Here is a 26749-nt window from a genome sequence, read left to right on the forward strand (position 1 = left end):
AAGGGCACAGTCCCTTCCAGTGTTGGGCCTGGCAAGGGGGACCAGAGCCAGGGCCTTGGAAAGACTGGGCAGTAGTGGGAGGTACCAGGGGGGTGAGGGTGGGGAGTGAAAGCTAGGAGAGCCCAGTGCCAGAATTCTACAGACCCTCAAGTTCCGGGGCTGTGTTCTACCTCACCTTGTGTCCTGCAGAGGGCAAGGCAGAAGATAACCCAGATACTCCAACTTAGGAACCGAGGAACAGGTGCTTCCTAAATCCCAAGTCATCTCTCATCCACCCCTACCCCAGGGCAAGGCTGCCCTCTGTGTGGAGTGCCCCCCACACGTGGGGCGTCCCCCACACGTGGGGCACTCTTCCCCTGACTTCTTCAGGCAGTCTCTCCTGACGTCTAACCACCAGCCTTCTTGTTACATCTTCAGCTACTTCTCTTGCTCTCCCCTCTACACACCTGGGCTTGAACTGGGATCTGTTTTCTCCTCATTGTTTCTTCCCACTACCTGTTCCCCCCAGGTCCAAATTCAAGGCCAGTTGAGGAGCCCATGTGGAGAAGGTGTCTACCCCATTCCACCCACCCTTCCTGCTGCAACCCAGGTGGAGAAGGAGGACACATGCAGGGTGTAACCTACCGGATCCCTGTAATGGAAAATCCCAACTGCAGGCCCGGAGGGGGCCAGTTATTTGGGGAGTTCAGAGCCTTGTGCCCTGAGAGTGGACTTGCTGAGGAGAGGTTGATAAACCCTCTGTGGGGAGTTCCCTCTGGGGTCAGAGAGGGACCAGCCCAGCCAGCAGAAACCTCAGGCCTCTGGCCCAAGGACCCCAAGCCCACCCTCCTCTCCTCCTAACTTCCTTTCAAGCTTCCCAGCCAGGGCTCAGACCTGCCCCCTATCGGCTGGCTTCCCTCCACCAGGAGAACCCTGTCTGCTGACTGCTCCCACGAGAAGGCAAGCACAGGATTTTTTCTTCACTCTCTGCCCCTTCTGGTTCCCTGCTTCCTCGCTTTGCCCCGATTCTTTGGCTCTTTTAACAAACAAGCAGCAACACCACCTCTAGACCAGAGGGTCCTTTCCTGGCCATCTCCTCTACCACTGTTTCTGGCTGGTGTCAGGTTCCAGACCCCCTTCCTGCCAGAACTGAGGGCCCACTTCTCTCCCCAGGCACTTCCTCAGTTTCTCCCATGCTTCCCTGAAGAGCGGCCCCTTGTCTACTACCCTCCATCCTGCCGGCGGCAGACTTGCCTTCCCTTCCCCACCAGAAGAAGGAAGCTTGTAGCCCTCCTTTCTAGTTCACAGGTCTGGTACTTGTTAGGATATTGATCTCCATGTATCTCTTAGAAGCTCTGAATTTGCCTCTTTTGGGGCTTCTCCCCACACACCCACAAACCCCAGGCATACTTTCAGCCTAGAGCTCCTCAACTAAGGGAGTGGCGTGTCCTGCCTGTAACAAAGGTGAAAGAAACCCAGAGATATTATCTGGGAAGCCTGCTGGGCTGTCTCCTCTGTGCCCAGTCTGTCCATCCGCCAGCCACCTCCCAGGCCCCAGGAGTCTTGATTCTCAAACTTTGGAGAGGCTACATCTGGAGGGCTTGGGAGACCCTCTCCCCTCCATCTCCAAGCAGACTTCGTGCTACTCCTTGAGCTGCATTTGACTCTCACCAGGGCCCCCTTCATACACAAGGGCTGGCCTGGGGTTCCAACACTACCTTTTCCTGGCTTCAGTCTCCCCACCACCTCTACAGTTGGAACGAACAGTCTCTGCTTCTTTCTCTGGGAGATTGGATGAAGACTCAGGAGACCCAGATTCTGACTCTGTTTTATCAGCTCCAATTGTTCAGTCTCCCTGGGCCTCAGTTTCCCCATCAGGAAAACAAGAAGAAGGGTCAGATCTCATGGCATCTGGCCTCTGGGATGCTGAGGGGACTGCTCCCCCTCAGCCTGTCCCTATGGGGCATGTTCCCAACCCGGCACAGCCTCTCCCTGCTCTCAGCAGTGGTGGCCCCAGGCCAGGGCTTGGAGGGTGAGGGGAGCCCAGGGGGAGCACTCAGCGGGACAAACGGACCTTCCACAGGCCAGTTGCTTAAGGGGCGGGAGGGGAGGAGTCCTCAGAGATCCTGTTTCAACAAACGTTTCTTTCCCGAGAAGGGGAAGGCGGGGGGAAGAGGGGGAGAGGGACCTATTTAAAGCTACCCTGGTGCTCACTGTCTCTGTCTGTCTGCTGGGGTCTCTGGACACCCCAGGCTGGTGGTGTGAGCTTGGGATCCTCCCGGTGACCTCCCCCATCTAGATCCCTCAGCCACTCTGCCCCAAGATGGGCCGTGGGGTGAGTATCCCCAAAGAGCAGGGGCCTCTCTGGGGGGAGCAGTAGGGCTCTCTGGCTGGTGCGGGAGGCTGGAGGGCAAGGATGAGGTGGAGATGGGATACGGAGGGAGGAGCAGTGGGCTGGTTTGAACTTGGAACGGACAGTGTCCCAGCTACCACTGTGTGCACAGCCCCACAGCACAGACCCATAGCGCTCAGCCGCCCCAGCGCTGTCCTCTCCACCAGCACCCCCAGCACTAGCCCCGCAGCCCACCACTCGCATCCCCTCCGGCCCTCCCTCCACCCCCTCCCTCATCTCTGTCCCCGCTCCTCCAGCCACATCTCCACGGTTCCTCCTCTCTCACCGCATCTCCCAGCCTCCCAGCTGAAGGGACATTTGGTACTGTTAATCCTCCCCGCCTTCGCCACCCTCTGAAAGTATCCATTCCTCTGGGAGTCCCAGCCTGAGAGGATGGGGGTCCAGTCTGAGGTTGGAGAGAGGAGCAGGGGCCATCCACTCCAGAGTCACCAAGCAGTTCCGGACACCAGCTCCAGGGGCCCTGAGCTCCAGGGGCAGCTGGGCGGAGGGTGCGGAGGAAGAGTGATGTGCCCCCAGCCCCCCGTCCAGCGCCCCCGGATGTCCCGGGCAGCATTGTCCTCTGGCTGCAAGCCATGTGCTTTGAGGACTTTCCCAGAGGCTGGTGAGAGCCGCCGGCACCCCCCTCAGTCCACCCCATCCTGTGGCATTCTGCAGCACTGGGTATGCCAAGGGGAAGATTAACAACTACCAGGGAAGGGGGGTGGGGGCCAGGGCCAGGGCTTTGAATTCTTGGAAATGAAATTTCCATATGGAGAAAAGTGACCCAATCCCTTTACATCCTGCGCCTGGCGGCTTTCCTTTTGTGGAATGCTGGCAGAAGAGAGCAGGGAGGGAAAGGGCCTGGGGAGCGACGGGAGGGTGCTGAGGAAAGAAGGTGCCTGCGGGGAGCTGTAGGGCGCTTTGGCCCCAGGGGGGTCAGGCAAGGACATGGTATCACACTGAGTTTAGCAGCTGAGAAAACTCAGAGCTTGGACGCCAGGGTTCCTGAGCTAGGGTGGGAGCTATAAACAGAACTGGTGTGTGAGTGTGTGTGAGTGTGTGTGTATGTGTTTTCATGTGTTCTTCATAGGCTGCAGTTGATACAGACATTCATGGGTGAGCACCTGTGTTTGTGTCTCAGCAGACAAATTTGCAAACGTGCAGACCTTCAAGCATGAGTGAGCATAGATGTCACGGTGTGAGGGCACGTGAGGTCTGTGAAGAGCTGTGTCTGACGTGTGGGCTTCACAGAGGAAGAGCTCACAACCATGGGAAGATACTGTCTGGGGACCTTCAGCTGCACCTTGACATCTTTTGTTCCCCCAGGGAACGGGAGTCCCCAGCTGAGGCGCAGGACCTCGAACCTCTCCCCTCCTTCACCTTAGCACAGGGTGGACCCAGCTCAAGAGGTCCTGCTTGAGAAGTGATTTGACCTTGACTTCTTCATGGCTCTGTGCTTCTCCCCCAGCATCCCTGAATTCCCTTCCCATCCACTCCCAGGAGCGAGTCAGGGAGCAGGTCTGGTTCTGTCCAGACTGAGGCTGGGGAGAGTGGGGGGACTTGGTGGGGGGGGAGCTTGGAGTTCACCCAGCCAGGAGACCCCTGAAGAGGGAAGGCACCCCCCATCCAAATCCCCCTTTTCCCTGCAGAGCAAGGGCTCACTGTCACCTCACCACCCTGTGACTGTGAAGGGCAGCATGGGAGTTGGGGGAAGGGACGGCCCTGGTGGGAGGGAGCCCGGCCTGCTCCAGCTGCCACCAAAGGGCAGCGGTGGGGGGGAGGGCTGGCTGATTTCCAGCTGCCCCGACTCTGTCCCAGCCCTGGGCTTTCTCAGAAAGAACTCTCTGTTCTCCTTCAGCACTCAAGGCCCAGAGAGGGGGACTTGTGGACTTGTGGATGGGGGAGGGAGGAGGGGAGGGGAGTGGTCCTTGCTTCCTCTCTTTCTTTCTTGCCTGGGCAGCCCGCTGGCCCTGAATCTCCGCAGGCTCCTGGCTGCAGAGCCTGAGATCCCTGCCAGGACAGGAGGGGGGACGGGGCAGTGTGTCCCCAGCTCTGTGCCTGCCTGCAGGAAAGCAGGATGGGCACTTAGGGAAAGGGGCTGCTGCTGAGAGCTTCTTTGCTTAGCCACCGTCTGTACATGCCAGACGTACATAGGTGGGCTGGGAAATTTTTTAAACCATGCCTTTGATTCTAATTGTCATGAACTTTACTTCATGCCTGTATGTACAGAAATTCTCTGGGCTCTGATCCTTGGCCCCCAGGCACAGCCCCCTCCTCTGTGAATGCCCAGACCCTGTTCCTGCCCCGGGAGCTATGGAGGGTCGCATTGAAGCTTATCCACCCCAGTCTCTGGCCTCTTGTCTCTTCGCTGCTTTTCATCCGTTTCTCAGTGCTGTCCCACCAAGGACAGTATCCAAAGCATTAGATTTGTGAATCCAGGATGTTTCAACCCATTCAATTAAATGAGCCCCCCTGAGTCACCTGGGGAAGCGAGAGGTAGCACTACTCACAACCCTTTCCCACTCCTACTGTTGGGCTGCTTCAGTCTCCCCAGGAAGATCAGCCTTCAGGAAGCCAAAAATAGCCTTGATCCATAGATGCTTCACATGGAAACAAATGCAAGATTTACTGATCACCTTTGCTGAGAAGAGCCCTTCTGAGCAACACAGCCTGCAAAGAGCTCATATCCTTCTAGATCATTAGCGTCTGGGTGATAACGGTGTCCACCTCTCACGGCACCTCCCCCACCCCAGTTCCTGATTTCACTGGTCAGACTTCTGTATCTCCAGGTGCTAGATTCGTGATCTCTTGTGATCAGGGCAGCTGCCACATTACTTGGATGGCTCCTCTTTGATGGAAAAAAAAAATGTATCATCCCCAAGCACAGTGGATTTTTAGGGCAGTGAAACTACTCTGTATACTATAATAATGGATATGTGTTATGCATTCATCCAAATCCACAGAATGTGCAACACCAAGAATGAACCCTAATGTAAACTATGGACTTTGAGTGATAATGATGTGTCAACGTAGGTCCATCCATTGTAACAAATGTACCACTCTGGTGCCAGCTGTTGATGGTGGGGAGGCCGTGCAGGGGCGGGTAGGAGGTATATGGGAGCCTGTAATTTTCGCTCACTTTTGCTGTGAACCTAAAACTGCTCTGAAAGAAAAAGTCTGTTTTTAAAAAATGAATTATCCTGCAAAAAAAAAAAAAAAAAAGGACAAGCACCTTGACTGTAGATCCCACCCAGGTGTTCCCTCTTTACAGTAAAAAAAAAAAAAAATGAATTTCATCATAGTATAGAAAAGCTCATTCGTGAAACCCTGGCATGGCCCTTAGGGTCCAGTGGAAAAGTGGAGACACAGGACAGGAACTGAGCAGTGCCTCTGTGACAAGGACACAACATCCCGAGGGAGGTGGGAGGAGAGGAGCCTAGGGAGGTAGAGGGGACGAGAAGGCACTTGTCACGCCACCCCAGGCCTCCCCAGCTACTTCCTATCCTATCACCCAAGACCCCTTGGAAGGAGAAATTCCCCACCCTCTCCCCCAGAAGGCCCCTGTGAGACCCTGGAAGCCTGCTGGCAGCGAGGAGACCACAGGCCCGTAAGAGGAGGGGGAAAGAGTAGCCTCGCGAGGCTCCTGTTAAAATGTTCACCTGACTTCACTAAAGGACCCAGGAATGCCTGGACCTAAGAGTTCCATGCATTTTCAGTTTTAGATTTATCCTGAGACAATTTCTTTCTTTTTTTTTTAACATCTTTATTGGAGTGTAATTGCTTTACAATGGTGTGTTAGTTTCTGCTTTATAACAAAGTGAATCAGCTATACACATACATATGTTCCCATATCTCTTCCCTCTTGCGTCTCCCTCCCACCCTCCCTATCCCACCCCTGTAGGTGGTCACAAAGCACCGAGCTGATCTCCCTGTGCTATGCGGCAGCTTCCCACTAGCTATCTATTTTCCATTTGGTAGTGTATATATGTCCATGCCTCTCTCTCACTTCGTCTCAGCTTACCCTTCCCCCTCCCCATGTCCTCAAGTCCATTCTACGCTCAGAGACAATTTCTTATATTTTTAGACAAACAGGGCCCAGTTCCCTCCTCACCCAATTGTGCTCTGGGGCTTCAAGTCCTGTGAATTGCCTCTTGCCCAGTCGCAATTTTTTTTTTTTTTTTTTCAGCCCTGAGGTCAACTTTTATTTCTTGGCTGACAGGACTTGCAGACACATGATCTTCCCAGCACCTTTTATCCTGCCCAAGCAGCGGCAGCCTAGTCCCAAAAGTGCCATGGCCAAAGGGGTTGGGGAGTCATGTCACATTCCAGGCTGGAGGCGAAGGGGGGCTTGGGGGTACTCCCCACAAACCTTTGCCAGCAAGAGGCCATGACTCACCCCAACCCCAAATCCTGCATTCTGGTGGGAGGTGGCAGCAGGATGGCGAAGGCTCCCAGGACGCTCTGCGTGCCCATTTCCTGGACGCACTGATCCTCCGACTACTGATCTCTCAGTCCGTGAGCCCTGCTCATCCCATTTCCACACTCCACCACCAGACCCTGTGGCTCCCTTCCTCCTCCAGACACTTCCCTGCCCTGACCCCTGACTCCCCAAAGACTCTTAACTGTGCCCCCCCGCCAATTCCTAACTGTGTCTACTCCTCTCTGAGTAAAGCAGCCGTGGTGTTGGGACAAAGACATCCCTACAGGGTACTGCTCCCTCAACGAACCCCCAGCCCTGTCCAGTCCCTTCTACAATTCTAAATAGTGTAGGATGGTGTTTTTTAAGGTTTTTGTTTACTTTGCTTTAAGAACGGGGTTCTTTCAACAAACAAAATCTTAGCATGAGCCCGACTACTCAAAAGCTAAGAGTGGGCTCCTGAGTCCTGAGCCCCTCAGCCTTTCCCGAAGTTCAAATGTAGAGCCCTGGGGCTCTGTTAATAGTTTTCAAACTGAGGGCCTGGGGTCCCCGCCACCCTGCAACCCCCTTTCCTCCCCTGGGATGACCACTGACTTTGAATCCACTGGCCCCCCCACTCCCGATGCCTGGAGTCCCAGGCTATCCAGTGGGAATAGAGGCTCCAGCCTCCATCCTCCCTGCCTCCCTGGGCTCTCCCTTCCTCTTGCAGGCTGGCCGCGAGTACTCACCTGCAGCCACTACTGCGGAAAATGGGGGCGGCAAGAAAAAACAGAAAGAGAAGGAGCTGGATGAGCTGAAGAAGGAGGTGACCATGGTGAGCCCCCAGCCAGGCCATGGAAAAGGGCTCCCATGATGGGAAAGCTGCCCCTCAGGGAAGCTCGTGACACAAACCTCCCCCATGCTCCTTGCCTCACTGCTGTGCTCTCAGTACCCGCAGATGCATTCTAGACACACACAGTCTGCCTCCTTCCCCAAAGCAACTTGCTTTCTCTTCTCCAGGACGACCACAAGCTGTCCTTGGATGAGCTGGGCCGCAAGTACCAAGTGGATCTGTCCAAGGTCAGTGAAGGGTCTTCTAGGGAGGGCACCAAAGAAGTGAGAGAACCACGCAGCCTCAGGGTAGAAGGGGCCTTAAAACTCAAAGCCAACCGTCTTTACAGTTAAGGAAACCGAGGCCCAGAGACAAGGGACTAGTTGGTGGCAGGGCCAAAGCTAGAACACAGATCCACTGCTTCCTGGTCTACAGCTCCTTTCCTGAGTGCCTGGAACCCAGAACTCCTTAAAACCCAGGACCTGGAGGGCCTCTGGGCAGGGCTGTATCCCAAGCAGCTTCAGTGACACACCTCCTCTCGTGGAACTGACATACATGCAATAGTGGGGGAACCCATGACTATTATCAGAGTAATGCGTTGGGCGCTGCTGTGCATGTAGCGCTGGGATAGATGCTTTACATACTTTCCTCTGATCCTTACAACAAGCCAGGTGTGGAGACCTGTTCATTAAAACAAGGAGACTCAGAGAGAGAGTAGCTTCCCACGTTCATATCAGTAGTTAGTGGCACAGTCACATTGCCAAGCCCATCATTGTGAAAAGTAAAAAAATCGTTCATCAGAAATGTAATGGGTGCATACCTCCTCCTATAGGCCTTCCTTGACTGCCTTTTTGAAAATTCTACACCCCCTTCCTTTACCTTACCTTATTTTTTTAAATAACACTTTTCACTATCTGGCAGTAATGTCTATTTATAGTGTGTTACCTCATGAGATCATAAGCTGTACAAGGCAGGAACTTGTGGGTCTTGTCCGTCTCTGGATCCCCAGCACTGACCATATTGCCTGGCATGTAGTAGGCACTCAATACACATTTATTAAATAAATGAGGGGACAGATAGAAAGAGAAATAAGAAGTGGCCTCTGCATTCAAGGAGCTCAAAGTCCAGCAGCAGAAAGGAAGGCAAACAGAATTCCAATGCCATATAGGGAGTACAGCTCTAGAATCATGCCTGGGATACAATGGGACCCAGAGAGGGGGCATGTGAACCAGCCTGGGGCTAGGGCAACAGGGTCAGGCAAAGCTCTCTGGGGAAAGAGATGGATGGTGACCAAAGCTGTGTGACATTCATGGTCAATAATGTAGGACTCTTCTTGAATCCTTGGTGAAGGGGGGAATCTGAAGGCAGAGAGATGGGGCTGGGAGGTGGAGATCAATTGAGATGTCTTTCCAGGGAGTCTTATCAAGGCTGCCTCCAGAGGAGATTATTGTGGCCCTAACCAAAATGTGTCTCAACCCAAGGCTGACCAGAGGTGGGAGGGACCACAGCCAAAATCTTACTCAGCCTTCAAGTCCTCCAACACCCCTTGCAAATGCTACCTCCTCCTTGTGGCCTTTCCTGATGGTCCCCTACCCCTTCCGACCAGGTGGGATTTTTCTCTCCACCTGGACGTTATTCTGCTGCCAGGGAGCTGGTGGGAAGTGATGAGGGGCATGGCTTGTTCCAGATGCGAGCTCAGCTCCCACACCTCTCCTTGCCTCCCTCAGGGCCTCACCAACCAGCGGGCCCAGGACATTCTGGCTCGGGATGGACCCAATGCCCTCACCCCACCCCCGACCACCCCTGAGTGGGTCAAGTTCTGTCGCCAGCTTTTCGGGGGCTTCTCCATCCTGCTGTGGATTGGGGCCATCCTCTGTTTCCTGGCCTACGGCATCCAGGCTGCCATGGAGGATGAACCATCCAATGACAATGTGAGCCAGCATGCCTGACCCCTGGACCAGCCCATGATTCTGTCCTCCAACCCTGAATCTCCAGTACGGTGGGTGAGGGTCAGGGAGCAAGACCTTCCTGTACAGTCCGACAGCCCCTCTGTTCTTTAGGCTGAAAGGGGGTGAGACTTCTATACATATCTACAGACACTCCTCCTCCAACACAAACATACACAATCATTCACGATTGAGACAGCCCCTCCCTGTTCCTTCACACATGGGTGGGCTTGTCTGCATCCCTGGGTCTTTACCCCCTAGAGAAGTCCTAGTCCTGGGAACTCCCTATGATTTTCCCCACCCCCTCCAGTCTTAAGAGGCTGGGGATTAGAAGGTTGAAGGAGAGGTTGGAGAGAAGGACTTTCTTCCACCATTCTCACTCCCAGATGCAGACAAAGGGGGGGCACTGAATGCTCATCCTGAGTGGCAGCTGCCCCTCTAGGGTTAGGAAAAGGGCAGGTCCCTCAAAACCTTTCTCCTTACCAGCTGTATCTGGGCGTGGTGCTGGCAGCTGTGGTCATCGTCACTGGCTGCTTCTCCTACTACCAGGAGGCCAAGAGCTCCAAGATCATGGATTCCTTCAAGAACATGGTGCCTCAGGTAGATGGCAGAGCTGGGCTCCAGGCTGGGGCATAAGGTTTCTGGGAGACTCATCTCTTCAACTCCTTGGGCTCTGAGATGGAGGCTTGGGCAAAAAAGACCCTCCAGCTCTTCACAACAGGACATATCTTGTTGCTAAGGGTGCAAGGTCTGTCCTCCTTGGTGGGGTTGGAGGCGAGGTGGGGCACCAGCAAAAGAGGAAGGTAGGGGTAGAGATGAGCATCTTCTGAGATCCCCGGGGCCTCCCCACAGCAAGCCCTCGTGGTGCGGGAAGGAGAGAAGATGCAGATCAATGCGGAGGAGGTGGTGGTGGGAGACCTGTTGGAGGTGAAGGGTGGAGACCGAGTGCCTGCCGACCTCCGGATCATCTCTTCTCATGGCTGTAAGGTGAGGGGGCCAGGCCAGATCCACTGGCTGAGTCCACAAAGCAAGCTGTGTAAAGCTGAGGGGGACCTGTTAGAAGTTTGAAGTTTGGGAGGCCCAGGTCCAGATGTCAACACCTGCCCCACACTGCCCAGCCACACCTTGTTTCACATATTACACGTATGCATCCTTGTATCTGTGTGTCATGAATGCTCTGCACCCCCGGTGTTTCTTTGATATCCACTTTATAGCAATCATGTATTGAGTATTATTATGTGTCAGATGCTTCATATACATTCACATAGGCTACCTAATTTAACTCTGCAAGAATGGTATAATCATGCCAGGTGGTTGCATGTGGCCACACAAGTCATGCCATGCACAACCCTAGCCAGTGCCATTTTCATTGACTACGGTGTTAATGGCACCCCCTGTAGTTGTGCAGTGCAGAGATTCTACTTCCATTCTCCATTTTACAGATGAGTAAAGGGAGGCAATGTTGGTTAAATAACTTGTCCAAGGTCACAGAAGAAGTCAGTGAGAGCCCAGATTCCAAAGCAGAGCAGGGACAATAGCTGAGTAATGCTATAAATATGTGATGAGGGCAAGTGTAATTCTGTCTTGGGTGTCATGGAGACTGAGTGTGGCTGGAGTCAGGACACAGCTGTGTGTGCCTGAATGTGTCTGCCCATCTGATGACTCCACACTGCCTTCCTCCTCAGGTGGATAACTCATCCCTAACAGGCGAGTCGGAGCCCCAGACCCGCTCCCCCGAGTTCACCCACGAGAACCCCCTGGAGACCCGCAATATCTGTTTCTTCTCTACCAACTGCGTGGAAGGTGAGAGGCTAGCCTGGTGGGGAGCCCCTGGTCCCACCATCAGCTGAGGGAGGAGCCTGCATCCTGAGCCTCCAGGCAGGACTGGGGGCTATGGCTGTACTTACTTGTCAAAAGCCCGGCTATGGAGGAGGGAATTGAAGGGGCAGAGAGCCCTGAGTACTACAGAAGTAGTCCCCTCCAGAGAGCAGGGAATTGGCTGGGGCGGCATGACTCCAGGGAAAAGTCACCTCCCCACAGAAACAGCTCTGTTCTGCCCACCCCAGGACAGCGCAGATTCCCAAGCCTTCAGATATGGGCCAAGACCCGTACACACATACACATATGCACACACGCGCATGCACACACACACGCACACGCCCCAAACCATCCTTGATTCCTAGAAGTCTCTGGTTTGACTGATGGCTTCCATCTCTCCTGGTTCTGGGACTAGTTGCTTCATTCTCTGGCCCTTGCTTTGACCAGGGCCCAGCCTGAGGAAGGGAAAGGAAAGCTTTCAGTCCAGGTGAACATTCAGGCCTTCCTTCATCCTGGCCTGCGCTTCACCAAAAGAAACTGTTGGTCATGCACAGGCTGCCCGGTGTGCCCCACCACTGCTCTGGGTTCTAGAGATGACCAAAGGCCAGGAACAGCTCCCAGAGCTGCTGCCACTGAGTGGTCAGAGTCCAAGCACCACCAAAACCCCTGCCCTCTTTGGTTGTGCCAGTGAGCAGCGTCGGGCTGACTCGGAGAGGGAGGCCGGGGCCAGAGCTGGTGGGAGGAAGAGCCTGACTAGACCATGGGCCTCAGAAAGTGGGTCAGAGGAGGCCTTTCACCCCACTCCTCACACATACCTTTCCCTTCCCGTTTCTCATTTCTCTTCACTGTGTATTCTGTTTCTCTCAGCTTTCCCCCTCCTTCAGCAAGTTAGAATCATGGTGAAAATCACCACACATTGTTTCCTAAATTCTTAATGTACTGAGATTCTGAAATTTGCTCTACATTTCCCACAATTGATAAAAATGCCTAGTAAAACATGTCCATTGCTTACTCTGAACTGGCTTTGAAGAGAGGAGAGGAAATGAATGGAACTAACATTTGTTGAGTGCCTACTATGTGCCAGGCACTGCTCTAGGTGTATGACAACACTGTCTCATTTCATTATTAAAGCAATCCCTAGGTAGAAATTCAAAGATGGATGCAAACCCAGGTCTGGCTGGCTCCGATGCATGCTCTTTCCACTCCAGCACACTTCCTCCCCTGAAGACCCCTGGAATGTCTACATAAGGGCTAGAGATTGCCTAGCTTCTTCTATAGAGATTCATGCCTAGTGTTGAGAAAGAAAAACTTAAGACTACAGGGAAAATCCATAAGTGCTTTACTTTGTGTTTGTAATATATTTTTGGATGATAACAAGTATGAGATTGATTTTACTGAAATACCACAGGCAATACTTTTATGTCATTTACTGAATCTCCTCAGTTTGAACCTTGAGTTTATTTGCAAGGTTTCTCCCCAGGTCCAGGTATAAGAGAAAATAATTTGCTGTTGTATTGAGTCTGGGATTGGCCATCTATGCTGGGAGAGGAAGCCAAGGGAGGTACAATCTAATCACAGTGACTCACAGTCTTTGGCTTGCTTACTCTGTGACAGTTTTCCTCTCCCAGGAAGTAGGATGAGACTTCAGTTCCTGGGACCCCAAGGCACCCAACCTCATGTCCCTTCCTGTGTTGTAGGCACTGCCAGGGGCATCGTGATTGCCACAGGTGACCGGACGGTGATGGGCCGCATAGCCACTCTGGCCTCAGGCCTGGAGGTCGGGCGGACACCTATAGCCGTGGAGATTGAGCATTTCATCCAGCTGATCACGGGAGTGGCTGTGTTCCTGGGGGTATCCTTCTTCGTGCTGTCCCTCATCCTGGGCTACAGCTGGCTGGAGGCAGTCATCTTCCTCATCGGCATCATTGTGGCCAATGTGCCTGAGGGGCTGCTGGCCACTGTCACTGTGAGTGGGTCAGGTCAAGGGGCCTCCAGGAGAGGGCTTTGCTACCCTGCATCAAAAGCAAGAGAGGCTATGGCTTCTCTGCAGTTTTTTTACTTCCAGCCCCTAAAATCACATAGTTGATTCTCCTTTAATACATGGCTTAGAATGTGAGTCTGAAAAAGGTCATTTAATACATGGCTCAGAGTTTGAATTTGAAAGGTTTTAAGTTGGGCTGTGCCTTTGCTCTCAGTTTCTCTCCCAGAGCTTGTCCTGGTCGCCTGTTCTCACAACCCTTGTACCAGTCATCTCCCCACTGCCCTCTGGAGCTCATCCTGGCTAACTCTCCTGTCAAGGCTCTCTCCAAGGTCACCAGTGACTAATTAGCAAATCCAGTGACCTTTCCTCAGCTCCCATCCTTAGCTCTGCTGCTGAAATGGATACTGCTGTCTGCCCTCCTAGCATTCTCTCCTTCGTTGATGACTGTGACTCATCACTACCCTGGTTCTTCTCTCCCCAGTCCCCTGCACTGTCTCCTCCTCCCCACCTCCACTGATCCTCAGTCCTCAATGCTCTGCTTTCCTCCTGATGCCCCTGAGTAAGCTCATCTCCTCCCAGTTTCTGATGCCTGTTCGGTGTTGATGACTCACACATACCTACACCCTGTTCTACTCTGGCCCTCTCTGGAGCTCTGGCCAAATATCTTCAACTCCCTACTGGACACTTCACCTAAATATACACTCATGATCTCAGCTCAACACATCTAAAATGGAACACATGGGCTTCCCTGGTGGCGCAGTGGTTGAGAGTCCTCCTGCCGATGCAGGGGACACGGGTTCGTGCCCCGGTCCGGGAAGATCCCACATGTCGCGGAGCGGCTGGGCCCGTGAGTCATGGCCACTGAGCCTGCACGTCCGGAGCCTGTGCTCCACAATGGGAGAGGCCACAACAGTGAGAGGCCCGTGTACCGCAAAAAAATAATAATAATAATTAATTAATTAAAATTTTTTTAAAAAAATAAATAAATAAAATGGAACACATTCTTGACTTACACCTAGGTCTCTCTCAGTGTTCCTGGAGTAGGATCAAGGGAGGAGGGACAGAGCCATGGTCTGGGGTAAGGACATGGATATCTCCAGCTTCAGGCTGAGCCCTTTTTATTGCCCTCTCTCTCTACCAGGTGTGTCTGACCCTGACAGCCAAGCGCATGGCTCGGAAGAACTGCCTGGTGAAGAACCTGGAGGCGGTGGAGACGCTGGGCTCCACCTCCACCATCTGCTCCGACAAGACGGGCACCCTCACCCAGAACCGCATGACCGTCGCCCACATGTGGTTTGACAACCAGATCCATGAGGCCGACACCACAGAAGATCAGTCTGGTGATTGGGTGCTCTACCCAGAGTGGGAGGAGGGGACCGGAGGATGTTCAGGGCACTGGACTGGCGGGGCAGGTGGGGTGAGATAAGAGGTCTAAAGGAGAGCCAAGCTCCTGCTTCTCTCTCCTTTCCTCCCAGGGGCCACTTTCGACAAACGATCCCCCACGTGGACCGCCCTGTCCCGGATTGCTGGTCTCTGCAACCGTGCTGTCTTCAAGGCAGGGCAGGAGAACATCTCTGTGTCTAAGGTAGGGGGTCGGGGGATCGCCACAGCCTGCCCACTTTGCTGATGCCCAGCTTCCTCTCTTGCACCCTGTGGCTGCCTCGGGGACATCAGTGCCCTCCCGCCTTGGTCCTCCACTGTGACACTGAATTCTCCTTGTTGGCAGCGGGACACAGCTGGTGATGCCTCCGAGTCAGCTCTGCTCAAGTGCATTGAGCTGTCCTGCGGCTCCGTGAGGAAGATGAGGGATAGAAATCCCAAGGTGGCGGAGATCCCTTTCAACTCAACCAATAAGTACCAGGTCTGGTTTGGGTGCCAGGTCAAGGAAAGAGGGAGAGATGGAAGTGAGGGGCACACAGAGTCAAAGGGGAATCAACAGCAGGAGAGAAGGCATCTGATCACCCTCTCACCCCTGCATCATCCCCCGGGGCAACGTGGGTGACCAGATGTCTGGTTGCTATGACCAACCCCACACCCAGCTCCCAAACCTTCATTCCTTTACTACAACCTGTCACCTTCTCAACTCCTCTTCCCAGGGCTCCACATCCTCTGGCTCCAGTCCCCCAACCCTTCCATCCCATTCAGTTGAACCATACGTTGGAAATTTCCTTAGGGTATCCCTCAGCCTACAGGCATCTGTTAAATGCCAAGAATGCAGTCTCAGCTATGTCCTGTAAAAGCCATAGGGGTAAAATCCCCTAAGGCCAGTGTGGTGATGGGGCATGCTGATGACAAAGCCACCTCAGCCCTAGTACAGTGCCTGTCCTAACTGATTAGAGTAAATATTTGCTGAGTGAATGAATGTCCTATGGGAAGGTGACTCTCAGGTTACAGGGTTAGGACTATGAGGTCCAAACACCCATCCACACATGGAGACTCTCCCTATGTTGACAAGGGTTGATGGATCAGGGGTTATTTTATTAAGAGAGTTTTCCTTACCAGCCTCTGCTCTGTCCCAGGCCCCGTGCTGGGCACTGGAGCTTCAAGACAAGTGTGGCCCCTCTGTAACTGCCTTTCCTCTCTCCAGCTGTCCATCCACGAGAGAGAAGACAGCCCCCAGAGCTTCGTGCTGGTCATGAAGGGGGCCCCCGAGCGCATCCTGGACCGGTGCTCCTCCATCTTGGTGCAGGGCAAGGAGGTCCCTCTAGACAAGGAGATGCAAGACGCCTTCCAGAATGCCTACCTGGAGCTGGGAGGACTGGGGGAGCGAGTGCTAGGTGAGGGGCCAGAAGCAGGGAGCAGGGCTGAGAAAGCCTTCCCTGGGATGAGGGGCTCTGGGGGCAACCCGGCAGCCACCTTGCTGCTCTCACTCCTCCCTTCTGTCCCCTTCAGGCTTCTGTCAACTGAATCTGCCCTCTGGAAAGTTTCCTCGGGGCTTCAAATTCGACACAGATGAGCTGAACTTTCCCACGGAGAAGCTCTGCTTCGTGGGGCTCATGTCCATGATTGACCCTCCACGGGCTGCCGTACCGGACGCTGTGGGCAAGTGCCGGAGTGCAGGCATCAAGGTACTAGCCTCACTTCGTCCCTCCTCCCAAACACCAAAAGTCCAGGGGCCGGAGAGGCTGCTGCCCTGGGGAGACCTGGGCCACTGTTGGCCTACTTCCTGCTGACTGAGAGGAGAAGCCATCCATCTTCAAGGAAAGGTCGGTCCCTGCCTTGTAGCTCTCACCCTTGTCCCTTTTGCTCAGAGTGACCAGTCTCCCACACCCATCCTTTCTCTCTGGCGCACGGCTCCTTCCATTCTTGTTTCAAGCCCATCAGTCACTCTTATCTTGGAGATCTGATTGTCCTCCCCTTCCCAGCTAGCTCCTACTCTCTCTAGCCGTTTAGGATGAGATTAGTAGGCTCTCGCCTCTGGCCGCTCACCTCCGCCCCATAACCCTGTAGACTAGCTCCGGTCCTCATTCCACCAAGCCTACCTCTCCCTCATTCTTTTCTCCAACTGCAATTGCTTCTCAATGACCACTCCCTTCTCTGTACGACATCTGTGCTTCATTCAACAAATATTTATTGTTTACTGAGCACTGTTCAAGGTGCTGGAGTTCAACAAACAAACAAAAATCCCTTCCATCTTGTACTTTCTGTTTCCAAGATACAGCTCTTTACCACTCTTAACCTGTCCAGTTACCAATTCTGATGCCATTGCTTGTTCCTCCTTTTTCAACTTCTCACCTACTTCCAAATCAATTCAACTCAACCTGTCTACTGAGGGCCAGGGACTGCACCAGGCACTGGGGAAACAAAAGACAAATAAGATACAGTGCCTGGCCTCCGGAGCTCATGATCCCTCAGGGGAAACAAATGCCCTTAAATTAATCACAGAACAATTTTAACAGATAGGGTCTTTGAGCACCCGCTAAGGGTCAGATATTCTAATAATAAAAAGAGCCTATTGTTTTGTGAGGCTTTATATGCATCAGGCACTATTCTAAGCATCAAACCTGTATGATCTCATTTGATTTTCACAACAACCCTACAAGTAGGCACTAGTATTTTCCCTTATTTACAGAGACAAAAACTGAGACGCAAAGTAACATGCCCAAGGCCACAGAGCTAGTAAGTGGTAGAGCCAGGGTTTGAACTGAGATATCTGCTATTTTTTAACCATCACACTAGAGGGCTTATATGTATATATGCACATATATGTGATTTCTGACCCCTGCAACCACTCTGTCTCTAAGGTAGGCATCATTATCCCCATTTAAAAATAAAACAAGCTGAGACTCCAAGTGGGTAAGTAGCTTTCCCAAAATAAAGCTTCTAGTAAGAGGGAGACTGGCTATAGGAAGCCTGGCCAGCTCATCCGGAAAGCCCGTGCACCCCTTCTCACCAGGCAGCCTGTTACCATGATCAGAACAGTCACCGAGGCCTGGTGAAAGCATGTCCAGGGAACTCAGAGCAGCAGGGGGCAGTTAAGTCCACCTCGGAGCACTGGACAATGTTTTACAGAGGGCATGATATTTGATCTGGGCCCCGAAGGGTGAAGAGCATTTTGTAAGGCAGGGAGGGAGCAGAGGCATGTCAAGAGCAGAGAACAGCGTGTACCCAGCCGTGGCTGGACTGCACGGGGCATGTGCGCGTGGCAGTGGGAGGTGGCCGAGGAGCACCGGAGATGGAGACTGCAATCAGGGCCAGGGCCAGTTGGAAGGATTTTGCTTAAATGCCAGACTTGGGCTTTATCCTGAGAGCCACAGAGAGCCGCAGGTGTCACAGGGCAGAGCTAGCCCTTAGGAGGCTACTTGGATGGAGAAGGGGCTGGATTTGGAGCAGAACTGGGGTTGGGGAGACAGCATAAGAGGCTATTGCAATAGCAAGATGATGGCAAGATGACGACCCAAATTAGGGCAGCGACAAAAGGAGTGGAGTAGTTACTTTTGAGAGGTGTTTTGAGAACTTGGTGAGCAAACTCAAATGGGGAGGCGAGAAGATCCAGGAGATAAAGGGACTGAATGAATTGAATGGGTAGTATCTCAGGTGGGGAGCAGAAGGGAAGGCTCCATGGGGGCGGGGAGTAGAGATAAGGAGTTCACTTCGCCCTGAGATCAGAAGGTCTGTAAGATGCCCAGGGGGAGATGTTTCAGGGAAAGTAGGAATATGGCTGAGAGCTCAAGAAAGCGGGCCAGGACAGGAGAGTTCAGTCTCATTCCCACGTGAGTACAGATTAAAGACACGCTAGTATGCTTGATTCTATTGCTCAGGAAAAGAGCAGGGGTGAAGAAAGGGGAGGGGAAGGAAACCCTGGGCCACACCAACAGAAAGGGCAAGTGGAGGAGGAAACAGTGATGAGGGGGAAGGTGGTGACAGGTAACCCTTAGTGAGTGTCCACCTAAGGCCGCTAACTCCTCAAGGCAACCCTGAAGGAAAGACTCATCATCTCCATTCTGCTGAGACTCAGTGAAGGCACTTGGGGAAGGTCAGTGTTTCACCTTAGGTCTGCTAGGCGACACCAAAGCTGCTTCCTTATTCAGGTGGGAAAGCGCACCTGAAGAGGGATGGAGGGGAACTGGGAATGAAGGAGTCCATGGGAGCCAAGGGAGGACAGGGCTTCAAGGAGGGGGTGGTGGACAGTGCGAAACCCCTCAGAGGGTTGAGTAGGATGAGGACTGCCAAGATGCTTTTGTCTTTCCGCTGGGAGGCCCATGTGACTTTTGGGGGTGGAAGAGAAGGCAGCAGGGCATGAAGAGGCTTCCTTCTCAGTATGTGTGGGATTTGCCCCACAAACCCCCACAGGCAAATGGTCTCCTAAGCCAGCTCTGACCTCCTGATGCTTTTGCAACATCCTCTTCACCAGCCTCTCAGATGCTAACCACCTTCCCCATCCGGCTTCATCCATTCTGCAACAGCAGCAATGAATATCATGGTTCAGTCAGGAATCACCTTCTTCCCACATTGTGAAGGGATGTCAGAGGCAGAGGAACAGGTGGTGGAAGGCAGCAGGGAGGGATGGGAGGGAATGTCTCCCTCCCATCAGACCTCACACTGGGCACTAAGTAAACCATGTCTGTTCTGGTCCCCTGGGACCCGGAGCAAATCATGGGCCCCTTGCTAAGCTTTTGTTTCCTCATTGGTAAAATGAAGGAGCTGTTAGGGGTCCTCCCAGCTGTGACAACCTCATATCCCATGAAATTCAAACTCTTAAACAATCCTTGAGGCTGCTTTTCCAAGGGACCCTCATTAACTTGTTAACTCTGTCAGAGAGGCTTTCCTCCAGTTAGGCAAACTATCTCTGATCTCCTGAAAACAACTTGTCGTTGTCTCTTCCCATCACCCATTCTCTCTCTCTCTCTCTCTCTCTCTCTCTCTCTCTCTCTCTCTCTCTCTCTCACACACACACACACACACACACACACACACAGAGTTCCATTATTTTGGCTGGGATCTTCCAGTCCCACCGTCTAGTGGTCTAGCTCTTCTGACTTTGGGAAAGGAATAAAAGGAGAAAAAAAAAAAAAAAAACCTTAATGCTGCTTTCCTTTTCTCTTTTCTCCTTCCTGCCAGGTGATCATGGTGACCGGGGACCACCCTATCACAGCCAAGGCCATTGCCAAAGGTGTGGGTATCATATCAGAGGGCAACGAGACGGTGGAGGACATTGCAGCCCGGCTCAACATTCCTGTCAGCCAAGTCAACCCCAGGTGAGGCTCTGCAGGACCCCTCCCCCATCGACTCAGCCTCTCCCACAGATGCTTGAACAGCCCCTGAGGGTATCTGGTCCTAACTGCCGGTTCCCTGGTCCCGAGCCTGTGGCCAGACTGTGCCACTGATTAGCTGTGTAACCTTGGACCTGTCACTTTACCTTCCCGAGCCTCCATTTTCTCAACTTCAAAATTAGTGTAGTATCCACACTGCTGGTTGCTATAGGAGCGAGATACATATAAAGGAAGTAGCGTCTGGCCCAGCACACTGTACTGATGACTGTGATGCTGCTGCGTGGTGAGGACTGAGCACCACCCCCTCAAAGAGAGAAATGGGAAAGACAGGTCACTGAGGGTCAGGGAGAGGAAGACTGAAGCTGTTGGGGAAGACCCGGCAGTGGCGAGGAGGGGTGGTGGGGTACCAGGGAATCAACAGGCTCCGCTTCTGCCTCCAGAGAGGCCAAGGCATGTGTGGTGCATGGCTCTGACCTGAAGGACATGACGTCAGAGCATCTGGACGAGATCCTCAAGAACCACACGGAGATTGTCTTTGCCCGGACGTCTCCTCAGCAGAAGCTCATCATCGTGGAGGGCTGTCAGAGGCAGGTGAGCAAAGGGGTAAGGGTCAAGGCCAGGGCCAGGGCCAGGCACGTGCAGGGGCTGCACCCCCAGCCTGGCTGTACCTTCTCCCCAGGGAGCCATTGTGGCAGTGACAGGGGACGGAGTGAACGACTCCCCCGCGCTGAAGAAGGCGGACATCGGCATTGCCATGGGCATCGCTGGCTCTGACGTGTCTAAGCAGGCAGCCGACATGATCCTGCTGGATGACAACTTTGCCTCCATCGTCACGGGTGTGGAGGAGGGTGAGGGGCTACACGGGCTGGGATGCCATCCAGGATGTCTGAGCTGGCACATCTGCTTCCCTGCCTTTTACCCCAATTACAGACTCAACTCAGGATCTCAGGCATCCACCGCCTGCTTTAGCTTCCCTCTAACACAAAATCTCCCTTTGTTGGGTAGATGAGCAGCCATGCTTCAGGGGCTAGGGGTGGGGAGGGTCCCTCTGATCTCCCTGATGCCCTCAGAACCTCCCCACAGGCCGCCTGATCTTTGACAACCTGAAGAAATCCATCGCCTACACCCTGACCAGCAACATCCCCGAGATCACCCCCTTCCTGCTGTTCATCATCGCCAACATCCCCCTGCCTCTGGGCACTGTGACCATCCTCTGCATTGACTTGGGCACTGACATGGTGAGGCCATGGGTTGGAGGAGGGGACAGGCAAGGCAGTCATGGGAGCACAGTGGGTAAGGGTGGGCCACAGATGGAAGGAAAGGTGCATCAGGGACAGCTGAGCAGGCTGTGAGGGTTGCAGAGAAGATGAGCTCAAAGCCTGGAAGATGATAGGGCCTTGGGTCTCTTTTTTTTTTTTTTACTGTGTTGGGTCTTCGTTGCTGCGCATGGGCTTTCTCTAGTTGCGGCAAGCGGGGACTACTCTTCATTGCGGTGCATGGGCTTCTCATTGCAGTGGCTTCTCTTGTTGCGGAGCACAGGCTCTAGGCACGCGGGCTTCAGTATTTGTGGCATGTGGGCTCAGTAGTTGTGGCTTGTGGGCTCCAGAGCGCAGGCTCAGTAATTGTGGCGCACGGGCTTAGTTGCTCCACGGCATGTGGGATCTTCCCGGACCAAGGATCGAACCCGGGTCTCCTGCATTGGCAGGTGGATTCTTAACCACTGCGCCACCAGGGAAGTCCAGGGTCTTGGGTCTTTATAAGTGTTTGAATTGTGTCAAAGATTCTTCGCTGTTGATCATCCTCTGCTCCCACCCTCTCCCTTCAAATGCCGTCCTCTCCCCAACTGCCCCCTTGCACAGGTCCCTGCCATCTCCTTGGCCTATGAGGCAGCTGAGAGTGACATCATGAAGCGACAGCCGAGAAACCCGCAGACAGACAAGCTGGTGAACGAGAGGCTAATCAGCATGGCCTATGGACAGATCGGTGCGGCCGGGCCCGGGGCTCAGGAGGGAACCCCAAGAAGATGTTTTTCCCAGCCTTTGGAGGGATGATATCCCTGCAAAATTCCAGGACACGGGCCAACTCGCCGAGGGTCAGGGATGTCCTTCTCTGGCCCATAGGGGCTGGCCCCATCCTGTTACCTTCTATGACCCAGGCCCTGCCCTTTGTCCTTTGCCCACCACCCACAGGGATGATCCAGGCGCTGGGTGGCTTCTTCACCTACTTCGTGATCCTGGCAGAGAATGGTTTTCTGCCTTCACGGCTGCTGGGAATCCGCCTCGACTGGGACGACCGGTCCATGAATGACCTGGAGGACAGCTACGGACAGGAGTGGGTAAGTGGAGCTGTGTAAGTGCAGATGCACACATATGAGAGGGTAGGGCTGAACGTGTGGCAGGAGTGGTCAGTTGTGGCCAATGGGATTGGGGGCTAAGGGTGGAGTAGGTGCCCAGGGTTTAACATCTGCCCTGGACCATGCTGCACCCTGTTCCTACCTTTTCCTCTCACACTCTCACCTCTCTCTTCCCTCCCTCCCCCAGACCTATGAGCAACGGAAGGTGGTGGAGTTCACGTGCCACACGGCCTTCTTTGCCAGCATTGTGGTCGTGCAGTGGGCTGACCTCATCATCTGCAAGACCCGCCGCAACTCAGTCTTCCAGCAGGGCATGAAGTGAGCATGCCCACCAGGCAGAGCGCATTCAGGGCGCACTCACCCACCCACATCGGCTGGGGTCTCCGATTGTAGTTGCCCGGCTGTATATCCGTAGCCTTTTTTGGAAATAGATGAGCAAAGAGGAAGGAGGGCTATGACTCTTTCTGATGAGTTTTCATTTGCTCCTAAAATCTCCTTCATATGGTCTCCTTCCATCGTCCTTCCTTTTCATCTTCTCCCCATACCTCTCCCCTCCCTCCCTTCTTCCTTCCTCCCTTCCTTCCTCTATCTTATACTCTATACTCACCCCCACCCCTTGGCCCAGCCCTAAATACAGGGTCCCCTGGGCTCCCCTCCACTCGGCAGGTAGCTCGAGTTTACAGCACTTGCCTTGTGGTTGTGATGTTGGCCTTGTGGGAGCTGTGAGCTGCTCAGGGTCAAGTTCTTGTAGTGTGAGTTACACCTGCCAGTCACTGTGCTAAGTGATTCACAGACATCGTCAAACCTCACAGTAGCTCTGTGAGGGAGGTATTATTTTCATTCTATGGATAAGAGACCCCCGCAAAAAGTTAAATGGTGTGCCTGGGGTCACCCAGCTGGAAATAGCTCAGCCAGCTCTGTTTCTGAAGCCTAAGCTTGTGACTACTACACTGGGTGTCTCACCTGTCACAGAGCCTGGCACCTGAGGGGTACCCAGTGATTCCTCTGCAGCTCCAGCCTGGATGGTGGTCTGTGCCGAAGGTATCACTCCCATTATCTTTCTTTTCTTCTACTGCAAACAATGGGCACAATTCCCCACGTGAGTTTTGTCACAATTTCTTAGTTTGAGGGAAAAAAATGCCAAAACTCCAGTGAATTTAATAGCGTTTGAGATCCTAGGGAGAGGAAAGGGAAAAGTCTCTTAGATGAAGGAAGGAGACTCCACTGGGCTAAAAACACTAATGGGGACAAGGCAGTGAGAAGAGAACAAGGAGCAGAGGGTCCAAGACACTAGGTGACTGACTGTGCAGGGCATGGGTGACAGAGCAAGCAGGGGACATAACCAGACCAGCTAAATCCTGCCCATCTGAGAGGCAAGTGGAAAAGAAACTAAACAAAAGTCAGACTGGGACAGGGAAGGAGTACTAATACCAACAAGAAACCTGGCCCGAGGCAGCCTTAGCACCTTATGCCCCACCCTGGGGTGTCTGGACCCTCAGGGGTCCTCAGAGATGCTCTGTGCATTATTCAAACACCTTTATGGAAATAAAGCACCTCCCAAGCTTACCAAAGTGTCATTGTCAGGCAGAAGCCTAAGTATGAACTATAGCGATCACATGTTAATGCACGATTCTTTTTGGAAGTCGTGTGTATGACTAATTAATTTTTTAACTGGGAAAATATATTCATTCCTTTTTTTTTGGCCTCGCTGTGGAGCATTCGATCCCAACCAGGGGTCGAACCCGTGCCCCCTGCAGTGGAAGCACGGGGCCCCAACCACTGGACTGCCAGGGAATTCCCTGTATTCATTACTTATTAACAAATGCAGCTGGAGAGACAAAAATCAATTAAAATGTGGTCTTTATAGAGGAAAAACAAGAGGGATGCTTAATGAGTGAAAAGTTTGGGAACAACTGGCTTAAGCCATGAAGAGGTGCAGTGCATGAGATTATAAAATACAGCTAAGAATGTTCCACGTTCAAGAGCTCTCCACGCATTATCTCCCACAATCTTCCCAGCAATCGTAGGATATAAAGACACTATCTCCTCCAGAGAAGGAGCATGAAGGTCAGAGAAGTTAGGCAGCATTGCTTCCAACCAGAAGCTAGTAAGTGGCCTGGCTGGGACTAGACCCCCCCGTCCGACTCCAGACACTGTCCTCAGAGCCTTATTCTCTCCTGCTCTTCAGTTCTGATGTGGTGAATACATATTCAGCACTTTTTATCCAGTGAGCTTTCCCTTTCTGAGTACTTTACAAACATTCCCTTCTTTATTGAATATCTATGACCAACAACTACCTGGGGCTGTAGGAGACACAGAGGGTAGAAGACATAATTCAGTCCTGAAGTGAAGGAACAAGCATCTTGCTGGGGAGACGACACTTTCAAAGGCCACGTGCCTGGATCAATAACAAGATTATAAGCTGCGTGAGGGCAGGTTCCAGGTCTCCAGAAGGAAGCTTGCATTGACCACAGCATCTCCAGCACAGAGCGTATCACCCAACACATAGGAAACATGTATTTGATGAATGAAAGTATGTGTTATAAACAATAATCGGAGGTAAAATCAGTAAGCAGAAAAATTAAAGACAATCTTTCTTTGGTTACATTTAGCATGAGAAGAAGCATTTGAAGAAGGCATGGGAAGACGTCATTTATAGCCTTTCCCCAGCGTTTCTTCCCGCCTCTTTCCCTTCCACCACCAGGGGTCACCCTGGATCTCTGCCCCTCCTTGCCCTCCCCTCCAACGCTACCTACCCTTTGCCTTTCCAGGAACAAGATTCTGATTTTTGGGCTCCTGGAGGAGACAGCACTGGCGGCCTTTCTGTCTTACTGCCCGGGCATGGGTGTGGCCCTGCGCATGTACCCGCTCAAGTGAGTGTCTCTTTAGAAGGGCCCCCTGCTAGGATCCAAGTTCTGGTCCCTTTGAAGCAACCGCTGATGCTCTTGACACTCTCCTCTGTTTCCTCAGGGTCACCTGGTGGTTCTGTGCCTTCCCCTACAGTCTCCTCATCTTCATCTACGATGAGGTCCGAAAGCTGATTCTGCGGCGATATCCAGGTGGTAAGCACCTCGGCGCTGCACCCCTACCCCAGCAAAGTGCAACTCCCCACTGTGGCTACCAACCCATGCAGGGCTCCAAACCTGAACTCCATTCCTACTACGGATCCTTGCTCCTTTTCCTCAGTGCCCTCGGATCTTTGGGTCCGGGGTCCTAGGAGCCCTGACTCTGCTGAAACTCCTCCTCTCAGATTCCCGTCCCACCCAACACACAACTGGTCTCTGAGGCCCTCCGCCTTCCACCTGAAATCACAGAACATCAGAACTAGAAGGGCCCTCTGAGGTCATCTAGTCCCACCTCCACATTTTACAGACAAAGAGAGGGGCAGAGGTGAATTTATTCATTCAGGGTCATAAAGCCAGAAGCAGCAGAACTGGCACTACAACCCAGCCCTCCTAATTCCCAGTCATCAACCAAGTATTTTTTTTTCCCCAACAAGCATTTTTGATCACTTACTGGAGGTTGAAAATGGATGGCCCACAAGCCAAATATGGTCCATGGATATTGTTTGGTTTGGCTGCCCTATCTTGCATGGGTGTTTTTTGTTTTTTGTTTTTCAATTGGCTTAATATCTAAAACGTAGGGGCTTTCACATAAAATCCAAGTTTCTGGCTTCTCCTGAAAAATCACAGGTGCTGTCGATCCCAGGGCCCCATTTCTGGACAGCAACAACGGACGGCTGCCCTTTAGAAACTCACTTGTTGCCTGAACAGCACCTGTTGCCGTTTGTATTTTCACCCCCAACAAAACCACTCCGGGCCCACCGTCCCCTGTGCTAAATGCAAGTCTCTCCTTCCCCCTAATCCATGGCCTCATGGAGTCCCCTCTGCCCCTCCCCTTCCACAGCTGCTTTCCTCAGCCCCTCCCCCAGGCTCCTGTTCTGCCTGGCCTCAACCACCAAGACCCTAGGGCATTTATCTCTTGTCTTCTCTAAGCTCACCCTGCAACCCCCGTGCCTAATCTCTCTAACAGGCTGGGTGGAGAAGGAGACGTACTACTGAGCCCGTTGGAAAGAAGAGCCAAGCATGGGAAAGACGGTGGGGGGGGGCGGGGTGTGCGGTCCCCGAAGTAGTCACAGGGATGGCGTTGGGGAGGGGTGGGAAACAGTGGGGTGGCATTTGGGGAGAAGACTTGGGGCGAGAGAATGAGGCAACTCAGCAGGCCGAGTCGTGGGGAGTGGGTAATTCAGCTTGGGGTGATTGCCCCAGAGGCCTGTCTAGGAGCAATCAGCCCAGACACTACATGTCAGGGGTCCCTCCCCAGGTCCTGCTCTGCTGCA

General features: G+C 53.0%; 1 protein-coding gene across 1 annotated transcript; it reads left to right on the forward strand.

The window, feature by feature from the left end:
- Positions 1–2302: 2302 nt before the first annotated feature.
- LOC307070074 (sodium/potassium-transporting ATPase subunit alpha-2) lies at positions 2303–26471 on the forward strand (the record flags this gene model as incomplete). The annotated part of the gene is made up of 23 exons (XM_079728350.1): positions 2303–2314; positions 7498–7602; positions 7788–7847; positions 9327–9530; positions 10032–10145; positions 10398–10532; positions 11231–11348; positions 13061–13329; positions 14486–14684; positions 14820–14929; positions 15071–15205; positions 15932–16121; positions 16237–16412; positions 19906–20042; positions 20498–20648; positions 20737–20905; positions 21141–21295; positions 21917–22040; positions 22247–22392; positions 22598–22728; positions 25182–25283; positions 25381–25472; positions 26443–26471. 23 exons carry the CDS (start codon positions 2303–2305, stop codon positions 26469–26471), a joined length of 3063 nt encoding a protein of 1020 aa, XP_079584476.1.
- Positions 26472–26749: the final 278 nt, after the last annotated feature.

Source organism: Hyperoodon ampullatus, assembly GCF_949752795.1.
Source record: "Hyperoodon ampullatus genome assembly, chromosome: 2".
Taxonomy (NCBI): domain Eukaryota; kingdom Metazoa; phylum Chordata; class Mammalia; order Artiodactyla; family Ziphiidae; genus Hyperoodon; species Hyperoodon ampullatus.